This window comes from Perca flavescens, chromosome 8 (genome assembly GCF_004354835.1).
Source record: "Perca flavescens isolate YP-PL-M2 chromosome 8, PFLA_1.0, whole genome shotgun sequence".
Lineage (NCBI taxonomy): Eukaryota > Metazoa > Chordata > Actinopteri > Perciformes > Percidae > Perca > Perca flavescens.
This window is the reverse complement of record NC_041338.1, coordinates 37,502,232-37,514,731: the sequence shown is the minus strand read 5'-3', so window position 1 is coordinate 37,514,731 and position 12,500 is coordinate 37,502,232. Positions and strand designations below refer to the sequence as shown.

General features: G+C 45.9%; 1 protein-coding gene across 1 annotated transcript in view; it reads right to left on the bottom strand.

The window, feature by feature from the left end:
* phf21ab (PHD finger protein 21Ab) overlaps nucleotides 1–12,500 on the bottom strand; it is a 58,586-nt gene that overhangs the window by 40,764 nt on the left and 5,322 nt on the right. Inside the window, exon 5 of the mRNA XM_028584493.1 lies at nucleotides 11,297–11,362. Within this exon, the coding sequence (XP_028440294.1) occupies nucleotides 11,297–11,362 (66 nt within the window). The remainder of the gene's footprint in view (nucleotides 1–11,296; nucleotides 11,363–12,500) is intronic.

The window sequence follows — 12,500 nt, the reverse complement described above, 5'->3', positions numbered from 1 at the left end:
AGGAGGAGAAGAAACAGGGAGGGAGAGAGAGAGGAGAGGGAGAGAGGAGAGGAGGAGAAGAAACAGGGGAGGGAGAGAGAGAGGAGAGGGAGAGAGGAGAGGAGAGGAAACAGGGGAGGGAGAGAGAGAGGAGAGGGAGAGAGGAGAGGAAACAGGGGAGGGAGAGAGAGAGGAGAGGGAGAGAGGAGAGGAGGAGAGGAGAGGAAACGGGAGGGAGAGAGAGAGGAGAGGGAGAGGAGGAGAAGAAACAGGGGAGGGAGAGAGAGGAGAGGGAGAGAGGAGAGGAGGAGAAGAAACAGGGAGGGAGAGAGAGAGGAGAGGGAGAGAGGAGAGGAGAGGAAACAGGGGAGGGAGAGAGAGAGGAGAGGGAGAGAGGAGAAGAAACAGGGGAGGGAGAGAGAGAGACATGAGACACAGCCGTCTTCTAACCGTAAACAAACCGGGAACTATATTCTCAGGTGGAAGAATATAGTACTTGGGCGGAGTGACATGCTCGCAGCAAGCCTGTCTGAGAATATAGTTCCCGGTTTGTTTACAGTTAGAAGATGTCTGTGTCTCATGTTACGTTGTTTTTTGTACACGCTGTGTCTATAAATCACAACATGTAAATAGGAACATGTTGGAGTTATTTTGTCACTTATTCGGAGCAGTAGGCTAGTTGGAACCAGTTACCTGCAGGATCTGTGCTAAGCTAAGCTAATGCTGGAGCCGTCAGACAGCGTTACAGCACACACAGAGTTGAGAAGGGTATGTATGGACTAGTCTAACTCTGGGGGTTACAGGGAATAAGATAAAGTCCCAATAAGAGATGAGAAGGGTATGTATGGACTAGTCTAACTCTGGGGGTTACAGTGAATAAGATAAAGTCCCAATAAGACATGAGAAGGGTATGTATGGACTAGTCTAACTCTGGGGGTTACAGTGAATAAGATAAAGTCCCAATAAGACATGAGAAGGGTATGTATGGACTAGTCTAACTCTGGGGGTTACAGTGAATAAGATAAAGTCCCAATAAGAGATCAGAAGGGTATGAATGGACTAGTCTAACTCTGGGGGTTACGGTGAATAAGATAAAGTCCCAATAAGTCGGCGTGTTCCTTTAAGACTTGCGGTGTGAACGTAGCCTATAACAGCAAGGAGCAGAATTTCTGTATTTTTGGATCACGTTGTGTTAATTTTAAACTTGTGTCGTCTGCCTCGTCCATTTTATAAAGACTTTCTGGGATTATTGACCGTCTGCTGAAGACCAGTTAGTGTGTGGAGACCTTTGGCTCTAAACTCTCTTAACTCCAAGTCTTCCAGAAGTCCGCTGTTCCCAGCAGCAGCAGCAGCCATAAGCCCCGCCCACCGACTCTATACACAATGTGATTGGCCTGACCAAAATGTGGTTTTTGCGGCTTGAAAGTCAACGGAGAGTGCCTAGACCCCCTCTGGCTGCCAAATAAATTTGCTGCCACTAGGGGGAGTCTTTCTAGGCTATTTACATGGTTTAAATGATCAAAAAACACCATATTTTAGTTGTACTGCTCAGCTCTCTCTCACTGCTGCAGATCCTCTTTTCACCTGGTCTCTGTTTTAGCTACAGAGTGAGACCTCTTTTCTTCTTCTTCTGTACTATCTTTGATTGCACTCGCAATCAAATGGTTGTGGTTAGCCCCCTGGTTTCGGCTAGTGACGTAGAAAGCCGTGCAGGTTGTGACCAGCTCACCGGGGCCCTCATTTATGAAACGTGCGTAAGACCTAAAACAGGCGTACGACGGGCATACGCCGATTCCAACGCAAAGCTCGGCATTTATCAATTTGATCGTGAGCGTAGGCTGCGATCAAATCTCACGTCTGGTCTGAACTCGTGTACGCAAGTTTTCGAGTCAGTGTGGACTTGCGGTGCAGCATATAATCAGTTTAACAGGAGAAGGAGAAGTCATCAGTTGATCACGTATCAGCAATGGCAGATCTGGCTCTTTTAGAAGACCTCTATGCGCCGGTCTGCAACATTGTTTTAGCCTGGGGGGGTTCTGCACAACATCACACAGGAAGACACGGTGCCATAAATGTAGCGATGGAGCCAGATGACCCGATGCCCAGAGAGCAGTGTCCAGAACAGCCCCAACTGAGGGCTATAGGAAGGAGACAGGATATTATTATTCCTCGCTTTTAAAAGGTAGCCTATAGTGTTATGTTTGGCAATGATATTCAATACAGGAAACATGACGATGCACAACATTTTTATTTATTCTTCAGGTTTTTGTTTCTCTTTCAAGTGAATGATTTATTTCTGCCATTGACCGAGTTATTTTGGCTTGTTTTTCCAGCCCCTCTGCTGTCAGGAGACCGGGTCCAGCACGGGGGGGCGGAGGACACGCGCTCTCCCTCAGCTGTTGCCTCGTTCTGACTCATGAAAAAAACAATAGTAAAATAAAAGACACTGCATAAACTCTGCTACTGTATTATTTAAATAAGTAGGCTACACCTACATGTAGGCCTAAGAGATTGCAACAGAAGCCTGTATATTACTATTAGGACTATAGAAAATGTGTTGATGTATAAATTAAATAGGCTAAACTTCAGCTGGAGTCCGATTTACTACGGCAACACTGTTGACCGCATCAGTGATCTCTTTTCATCCCGCATTCTTTCTACAGCCTTTAATACCAGTGTTCAGGCTGCCAAATAGTACACACGTTAGTGCAAATGAACCGGAGAAATCAGGGTTTCAATCTCCACCTCTGAAAAGTTCTGCTTCTCAGCCGGATTACGTCTCGCCGTGTCGTAAATTGTAGGGGCGAGGCCTCAAAACCCAGAATATATCGGGGCGTGATATTTAAATGACGATCGTTTCCAGCCGCCGCATTTATCAATGTACGACCATTCTCACGCTCGGATTGGTGTGATACGAACTTTTCATGAATCCCACGTGAAGCCTGTCGTAAGATGATTTCTGCGCTCATATCTGCGCTGGTTTCTACGTTAGGTTGATAAATGAGGGCCCAGGAGACTGAAGGCAGGACACATTCAGAAACCGGATCTCACTCAGAACACCATGGATGGATTTATTTCAAAAAGTCTGTATGAAGCACCAGAGACACAAAATAACTCCCCAAATCACCAGAAAAAGGGATTTTTTTTTTTCACAATATGGGCACTTTAAAATGTTTTCAGAAACACGTTTCGTTGAACTACTTCCCGGAGAAGCCAGACCGATGTGACACGTTCATCCAATCAGCTGCTGGTTTTCATTTTTTGGGGCGACAATACAGATTAGCACCGCCTGCCGTTACGGAGACGTATTACACCCTCAGGTCCGAGGCACTTTTTGGACCTCAGGGAGCCGACAGATCAGTCCGACTGGCTTTTCAGCCCACGGCCGGCCGTCTGGTTGCTGTGTCTGGGCCTTCGGGAGACACATTCACTGAACATGAAGAGAAATACATAAAAATCTCCAGACTGACACGCTGCACTTTGTGTCCTCGACTGAGTCTAATAATTGCTTGTTCATCGACTCCGGCAGGTCAGATTAGAGGCAGGGGACGATCTTAGTCCTGCCGCAGCCGGTCCAGTAGGGGTGGGACTTACCAGAGGCCTCACGATACGATATAAAAACAAATAAAAGAATTTCTTATGTTAACTTATATTGGTAGATAGAGTATATTGTATGTGTATGTAGAGGTATACGTGTGTGTGCATGTATATGTCCATATGCGAGTGTGTATATTTGTATTTTATGAGAATTAGCTGTCTCGGTGTAGGATTGTTTGTTTATTCATGTTATGAGTTATGTGTGGACCCCAGGAAGAGTATATCGGATGCATTTGTTGCATCAGCTAATGGGGATCCTAATAAAGATAAAGATAAAGATCACGATACTTATTTCACGATGCAATATTATTGCGATTTTAAAGATATTGCAATATTCTGCGATACATTGCAATGTATTTACCTTTTTTCCCCAACTTCAAACTTTTCCCCAATTTCAAACTATGTCCCCAAAAGAAAACTTTGTCAACATCTCTTTAAATCTAAAAAGACACATTTCATCTCGTTTGTTCATCTCACTTCAATTTTATTGCTGCAAAATGGGATCGTCAAGCAGATAGACCGACCAACACATATAGAATAAAAGATCTATACTTGGCGTCTGTGTATCGATGCAGTATTGCCACGGAAAATATTGCGATACTATGCTGTAGGGCTGGGCGATATATCGATATAAAAAATATATCGATATATTTTTAAATGAGATATGGAATTAGACCATATCGCATATATCGATATAGTTCAAATTTGATCCTTGCTCTAAGCAAGCAAGCAAGCTGCTGATCCTTTTGGATTGTCCTCTTTTATTTTATAGGCTTTTTATTTAAGATATTTTTTTATTTAAATGTGCACCATATGGAGCTTTGATTTCAATAAAGGTACTCCTGTTGTTATACAGTATTTATATGTTATACAGTTTACATTTTATTGTTATTTGAACAGCTGAGCATTTAATCATGAACCAGGTGAAGAAACCTGTTCATTATTTATTCATTATTTTTTGTAACTGTTCACTGAAATAGCCGGTTGCTATGAAACTACTTGTGACATGTCATATTTGGCTTTGGCTTTGACTGAACATTTGCTCTCACTTTGCGGAAAAAATATCGGGATATATATCGTATATCGATATTCAGCCAAAATATATCGGGATATGACTTTTGGTCCATATCGCCCAGCCCTACTATGCTGCATCGATTTTTTCCCCCCACCCCTACGGTCCAGTCTGCCATGTTTCTGCAGCGCTGACACATCTGTATTCTGAAGGCAGAACAGCTGCAGCAAGACAAACATAAAGTTAAAGAGGACTCCTCGGATTACTAACCCACAGCAGCACATACTCACCGGTAGCCTGGCGGAGAGCTGACTCTCAGCTCTGGGCAAGCTACATTCACACGTCATTTCTAAAAAGGAGCATCACCAACGAACGCCACTCAAATGCCTCTCCGGCCTCATTGGATAGTCCTTCAGCCAATCAGAGCGATGATCTGGGTGACGCTGCGCTTCATTAGCCGTCCTCGACGGTTGTGATTGGTGTAGAGCCCTCCTCAGCGGTTGTGATTGGTGTAGAGCCCTCCTCAGCGGTTGTGATTGGTGTAGAGCCCTCCTCAGCGGTTGTGATTGGTGTAGAGCCCTCCTCAGCGGTTGTGATTGGTGTAGAGCCCGCCTCAACGGCTGTGATTGGTGTAGAGCCCTCCTCAGCGGTTGTGATTGGTGTAGAGCCCTCCTCAACGGCTGTGATTGGTGTAGAGCCCTCCTCAGCGGTTGTGATTGGTGTAGAGCCCTCCTCAACGGTTGTGATTGGTGTAGAGCCCTCCTCAACGGTTGTGATTGGTGTAGAGCCCTCCTTAACGGTTGTGATTGGTGTAGAGCCCTCCTCACCGGTTGTGATTGGTGTAGAGCCCTCCTCAGCGGCTGTGATTGGTGTAGAGCCCTCCTCAACGGTTGTGATTGGTGTAGAGCCCTCCTCGACGGCTGTGATTGGTGTAGAGCCCTCCTCAACGGTTGTGATTGGTGTAGAGCCCTCCTCAACGGTTGTGATTGGTGTAGAGCCCTCCTCAGCGGTTGTGATTGGTGTAGAGCCCGCCTCAGCGGTTGTGATTGGTGTAGAGCCCTCCTCAGCGGTTGTGATTGGTGTAGAGCCCGCCTCAACGGCTGTGATTGGTGTAGAGCCCTCCTCAGCGGTTGTGATTGGTGTAGAGCCCTCCTCAACGGCTGTGATTGGTGTAGAGCCCTCCTTAACGGTTGTGATTGGTGTAGAGCCCTCCTCACCGGTTGTGATTGGTGTAGAGCCCTCCTCAGCGGTTGTGATTGGTGTAGAGCCCGCCTCAACGGTTGTGATTGGTGTAGAGCCCTCCTCGACGGCTGTGATTGGTGTAGAGCCCTCCTCAACGGTTGTGATTGGTGTAGAGCCCTCCTCAGCGGCTGTGATTGGTGTAGAGCCCTCCTCACCGGTTGTGATTGGTGTAGAGCCCTCCTCAGCGGTTGTGATTGGTGTAGAGCCCGCCTCAACGGTTGTGATTGGTGTAGAGCCCTCCTCGACGGCTGTGATTGGTGTAGAGCCCTCCTCAGCGGCTGTGATTGGTGTAGAGCCCTCCTCAGCGGTTGTGATTGGTGTAGAGCCCTCCTCGACGGCTGTGATTGGTGTAGAGCCCTCCTCAACGGTTGTGATTGGTGTAGAGCCCTCCTCAACGGTTGTGATTGGTGTAGAGCCCTCCTCAGCGGTTGTGATTGGTGTAGAGCCCGCCTCAGCGGTTGTGATTGGTGTAGAGCCCTCCTCAGCGGTTGTGATTGGTGTAGAGCCCGCCTCAACGGCTGTGATTGGTGTAGAGCCCTCCTCAGCGGTTGTGATTGGTGTAGAGCCCTCCTCAACGGCTGTGATTGGTGTAGAGCCCTCCTCAGCGGTTGTGATTGGTGTAGAGCCCTCCTCAACGGTTGGGATTGGTGTAGAGCCCTCCTCACCGGTTGGGATTGGTGTAGAGCCCTCCTCAACGGTTGGGATTGGTGTAGAGCCCTCCTCAACGGTTGTGATTGGTGTAGAGCCCTCCTTAACGGTTGTGATTGGTGTAGAGCCCTCCTCACCGGTTGTGATTGGTGTAGAGCCCTCCTCAGCGGTTGTGATTGGTGTAGAGCCCTCCTCAGCGGCTGTGATTGGTGTAGAGCCCTCCTCGACGGTTGTGATTGGTGTAGAGCAGTGTTATTATGACAAATACGCGCTTTTTAGCGTGTTTATCAACGCCGTTTGGCCTCCATTGACTTACATTACCTTGCGATTTCGTGTGAACTGACGCCATAGCGAGTAGTATGAAAGGGCGAAAAATCTGCATAGGGAGATTGGTTTCAACAACACAGGACTTTCACCCAGGAGACCGGGGATCGGGTCCCGTGTGTTACGTTTCCTAAACCCAACCGTAGCTTTCTTCTCGATAACACGGCAAGTGGCGTGTATGTTTACATCCGCTGTACACAGCGTAGACACACATGTTGATAGCTCAAACTGCATGCAGACAACACCCCACTTGGATAAAGAAAGTGGGCGTGTATTTATGTACACAAAGTCATGATGTCATGTTGGAACAGCTGTTGTGTAGCGCAGTGGTTCTCAAACTTTTTTCAATAATGTACCCCTTTTGAATTGTGTTTTTAAACCAAAGGACCCCCTGAAAAGCGATAGTTACCAAACAGCCATGTGACTGAAAAAAACATTTTTATATGCTGATGGCAAAAGGCAACAAAAACTTACAAACAAATAAAAAACTTGGAAAAAGTCGGTAGAAAGAAGGAAGTAAGGCAAGAATAGGTGGAAGATAGTATCAAAAACTTAGGTAACACTTTACTTGAAGTTTTCTACATAAGAGTGACGTGACACTGTCATGAACACGACACTCACATGATACTGTCATGACACAGACATGACTAGGGCTGTCCTCGACTAAAGAACTTCTTAGTCGACTAACACTTATAGGATTTTGTCGACTAATCGATTAGTTGATTTAATTGACAGAGCTGTGCTCTTTGAGAGGTGGTTAAGACTAGAAAAGCACAATATAAATGTAGTTAATTAACCATCTGTAAAACTGAGTTTCTCCACAATTAATCCTGCAAAAGCACCACTTTAAATCTTGTGTTTACCATAAATGTGCTCAGAAGTTTCTTGGACATAAGTAATTAAGCTTAAATAAGCATAAAAAATGACTAATGGACTAAAGAAATCTTAGTCGACTAAGACCAAAACGACCGATTAGGAGTGGCAGCCCTAGTCATGACACATGAACCCTAACCCTAAACATAACTTGTCATGACAAAACCGAATGACACTTACTAAAAAAGAGTTACGTCATAAACGTTTATGACTTGTTTATAATGTTTTATGACACATTCATGACAGTGTCATGTCACTCTTAGGTAGAAAACTTCAAGTAAAGTGCAACCAAAACTTAACAGTGACAAAAACTTTGCAAAAAGCGACAGACTTTGGCATCTCTATTTCCTCCCTTTTGCTTCTCATGTCATTGTGCTGAACGTGTTTAAGCTCTCATCCAGTTAGTTGATAGTCTCCTGTGAGACTGGGAGGTTAAACAGAAGGAGAAGTGTGTTTCCTGTGTGTGGTGTTGTGTGAACTTATCCTCTAAAACAGCGTTTGATGAGAGCAGCCATCGGTCTAATCCTGTGTGGCGAAGCCTCCCTCCGCTGCAGATCAAGTTATTAGCAGCGGGTCAGACTAATCTCTGGAAACACAGAGCCCCGGGCCGGGCTATAGTCGGCCTTTTCTTCTGGAGAACTGTGTGTCGCTGCGTTAACTCGCTGCTTCAGAGTCCAGCGTTGCTAAGTAACAGCTTTATCTTTTCATTCAGCTTTGTGTCTGTGTGAGCTTCTTCTTCTCTACTCCCATTACTCTACATTACACACACGGACCCCATAGACCCATGTTTATTATACATTAACTAGCCAACAATATCATTTGTGTGTGGGTGTGTGTGTGTGTGTGTGTGTGTGTGTGTGTGTGTGTGTGTGTGTGTAGGTTTGTGTGTGTGTGCGTCTGTGTGTGTGTGTGTGTGTCTGTGTGTGTGTCTCTGTGTGTGTGTGTGTGTGTGTGTGTGTGTGTGTGTGTGTGTGAGAGTATGTGTGTGCGTGTGTGAGTATGTATGAGTGTGTGTCCCTGTGTGTGTGTATGTGTATGTGTGTCTGCGTTTGTATGCGTGTGTGAGTATGTGTGTGTGTATGTGTGTGTGAGTATGTGTGAGTGTGTGTGTGTGTCTGCGTATGTGTGTGTGTGTGCGTATGTGTGTGTGTCTGCGTGTGTGTGTGTGTCTGTGTGTGTGTGTGTGTGTGTGTGTGTGTGTGTGTGTGTGTGTGTGTCTCTGTGTGTGTGTGTGTGTCTGTCTGTGTGTGTGTGTGTGAGTGTGTCTGCGTGTGTGTGTGTGGGTGTGTGTGTGTGTGTGTCTGTGTGTGTCTGTGTGTGTGAGTATGTGTGAGTGTGTCTGCGTGTGTGTGTGTGTGGGTGTCTCTGTGTGTGTGTGTGTGTGTGTGTGTGTGTGGTGTCTCTGTGTGTGTGTGTGTGTGTGTGGTGTCTGTGTGTGTGTGTGTGTGTGTGTGTGTGTGTGTGTGTGTGTGTGTGTGTGTGTGTGTGTGTACCATTAAACACACAACAGTTTGGATCCTTTCCACAACAGGAGGATTCTTCTTTACTTTTAACCCTTTAACTACATTTTCCGGATGATACTTACAAAAAACTTGAACTATTTTGAGAGAAAAAGTATTTTAGAGAAACTTTACTTGAGTAACCTTTTCACTGCAGTATTCTAACCGTGTGGTATTAGTACTTTCAATGCTGTGTTCAGAGCTGCGAGGTAAACACCGAGAGAGAAACAGGTTCCTACGAGCACACACATTCCTGCTCCGTGAGACACTCGTTGTCCCGTTGAAACTTGTCCCCAGAGAAGATTTCAGCCCCGTTGGCTCCGTGTGTGGAGCTGCATCCAGCTAGCCTGACCAGCCAGCCCCACATCCAGATGTTGGGGTCTGGGAACTCCCCATTGGTCAGGGCTCAATCGTTTGTCTTTCAAATTCCCTCTGCACACAATAGGATAGCACTACAACCAATCAGAGCAAAGCTAGCTGGTAGGTTAAACTTTAAACTCCGAACACATCTTCCCTTTTTTAAGAATGACTTCAGTGCCGTTCTTTGTTCTTTTCTCAAAGAAAAGCTGAACTCCGAGTCTTCCAGAAGACCTCTGTTCACCAGCAGCAGCAGCAGCCATAAGCCCCGCCCACAGACTCTATACACGATGTGATTGGCCAGGCCAGAGTTTGGTTTTTCCAGCTCACAAGCCAGCGGAGAGTTGCTGGACCCCACCTGGCAAGAGCGCAAGAAGGCGCTAAAGAGACTTCAAACGACCAGAAGAGACGCACAAAAGAGACGCAAAATATATTTAAAAAAAACCCCTAAAAAATACGCAACAGAGCCTCAAAACAGACGCAAAACAGAAGCTAAATGTACCAAAAAATATGCAAAAGAAACACGCAAAAGAGACGCGCAACGTACCAAAAATAAAGGCACAAAAAGACCACAGAGATGCAATGGAAACCCAAAATGTTGCAGTATTCCTGAGTCCTGAATCAGATGCAAACCTCCACAACTCGTGGTTAATATTCAGATAATGTTTGATATGTACGTGAGGTGCAGGTCACGAGAGAGATTTGATAAAAGCATCCATCCATTAACATCCTCGGACAGTCACAGCGTTGAGACAGACGGCACCACAACAAACCGGAGGAATAAAATGTGTTCTCAGCTGCTTTAAAGACATTCAGAGAGGTCCACTAGCATCTTCTAACCCTACAGCTAGCTCCAACTCTACATTTGGCTGGTTTGGGTGTGTCCCTGTCTGTGTGTCTCTGTGTGTCTGTGTGTGTGTGTGTGTGTGTGTGTGTGTGTCTCTGTGTGTCTGTGTGTGTGTAGCAGTACCAACAAGGAGTTTCACAGGAAGAAAACAAAGGGTGATGTGATCTAAAAAGGAGCACGCTGAGTTAAAAATAAAGCCAACAACAACAAGATGTTTACGTGGTTACACTGACTGACTCTCAACACAGACCCAACTGGTTCTCTCTCAGTGCTTCTGAAAAGGCCAACATGTAATATATATATATATATATATATATATATATATATATATATATATATATATATATATATATATGTGTGTCCCTGCGTGTGTGTGTGTGTGTCTGCGCTTCTGTGTGTGTTTGTGTTTGTGTGTGTGTGTGTGTGTGTGTCTGTGCGTGTGCATGTATGCATGCATGCGTGTCTGTGTGTGCGTTTGTGTCTGTGCGTGCGTGTGTGTGCATGTATGCGTGTGTGTGTGTGTGTGTGTGTGTGTGTCTGCGTGTCTGTCTGTGTGTGTATGTGTGTGTGTGCATGTATGCGTGTGTGTGCGTGCGTGTCTGTGTCCGCTTGTGTGTGTGTGTGTACATATATGCGTGTGTGTCTGCGTGCGCGTGTGTGTGTCTGTGTGTGTGTGTGTGTGTGTGTCTGCGTGCGCGTGTGTGTGTCTGTGTGTGTCTGCGTGTGTGTGTGTGTGTGTGTGTCTGCGTGTGTGTGTGTGTGTGTCTGCGCGTGTGTGTGTGTGTATGTGTGTGTGTGCGTGTGCGTGTGCGTGTGCGTGTGTGTGTGTGCGTGCGTGTGCGTGTGCGTGTGTGCGTGTGTGTGTGTGTGTGTGTGTGTGTGTGTGTGTGTGTGTGCGTGTGTGTGTGTGTAACATACCTGCTTCTCACTGAGCGCTGTGATCTTGGCTTGAAGTTCGTGGAGCTGCTTCTTCAGATCTGCGTTCTGTAAACGATGAGAAACGAGCGAGTTAGTGGCCGCGGCGTGTAAAACATTGGGGGCGGGGCTTCTGGTGTGTAATCAAAGGGTTGTGTTCTGGTTTCAGGATAAAGAAGACAGTCGGAGGACAGTTGGAGATACAGAACAGGATGTAAAAAAAGTGAAAATAACGTAAAATAAAGTGACAAAAAGGTCGGAAAAAGCGCCAAAAAAACAGCACAAAACTCCCGTTGAAAGTGTAAGAAACGGCATGTTGACATTAGGATGTTACAACGATCATGTTTTTCCTAAATGTCCTACAGCTTTTTAGGCACCGTGTTACCAAACATGTTGAAGAATAGTGCATGAAGACCCTGGGGGCCCCTCTAGGTTTGGGCTGAGACCCCTCGGGTCTAATCTGACCCAGTTTCAAAAAGTTTCTGTATCAGAAATTTGGGTTTTCTTTCAACCAACGTGGATGGTTCCCTACAGCGCTCTGCACAAGTTAAATAAATCACCGGTTCACTACTTTCATTGAATTTGGGTGCTTTAGTCAGTTTTATAGCATGTAAAGAGAAATGTATGATAGAACGTTGAAAAACGTAGGGAAAAAATGTCAAAAATCATCCGAAATAGTGACAATAAACTTAGAAAAAAAGTGACAAAAGTGTCGAAAAAGATGACCAAAACGTTGGAATTTATTTTACATTTTGACCCAGAAAAACTAACTAGTTGCAACATTTGCATTATGCATCAAGCATTAGCTTCAGGCTAATTTATGACGGCTATAAGGGACATGTGTGCGTGTGTAAGCATGTGCGTGTGTGTGTCCCTGCATGTCTGCGTGTGTGTGTGTGTCTGCGTGGGTGCGTGGGTGGTGCGTGTGTGTGTGAGGGGGGGTTACCTGCATGTGTGTGTGTGTGTGTGTCCCTCCGTGTGTGTGTCCCCATGCATGTGTGTGTCCCTGCATGTATGTGTGTCCCTGCATGTATGTGTGTGTGTGTGTGTGTGTGTGTGTGTGTGTGTGTGTGTGTGTCTGTGTGTGTGTTCCTGCGTGTATGTGTGTGTGTGTGTGTGTGTGTGTGTGTGTCCCTGCATGTATGTGTGTCCCTGCATGTATGTGTGTGTGTGTGTGTGTGTGTGTGTGTGTGTGTGTGTGTGTGTG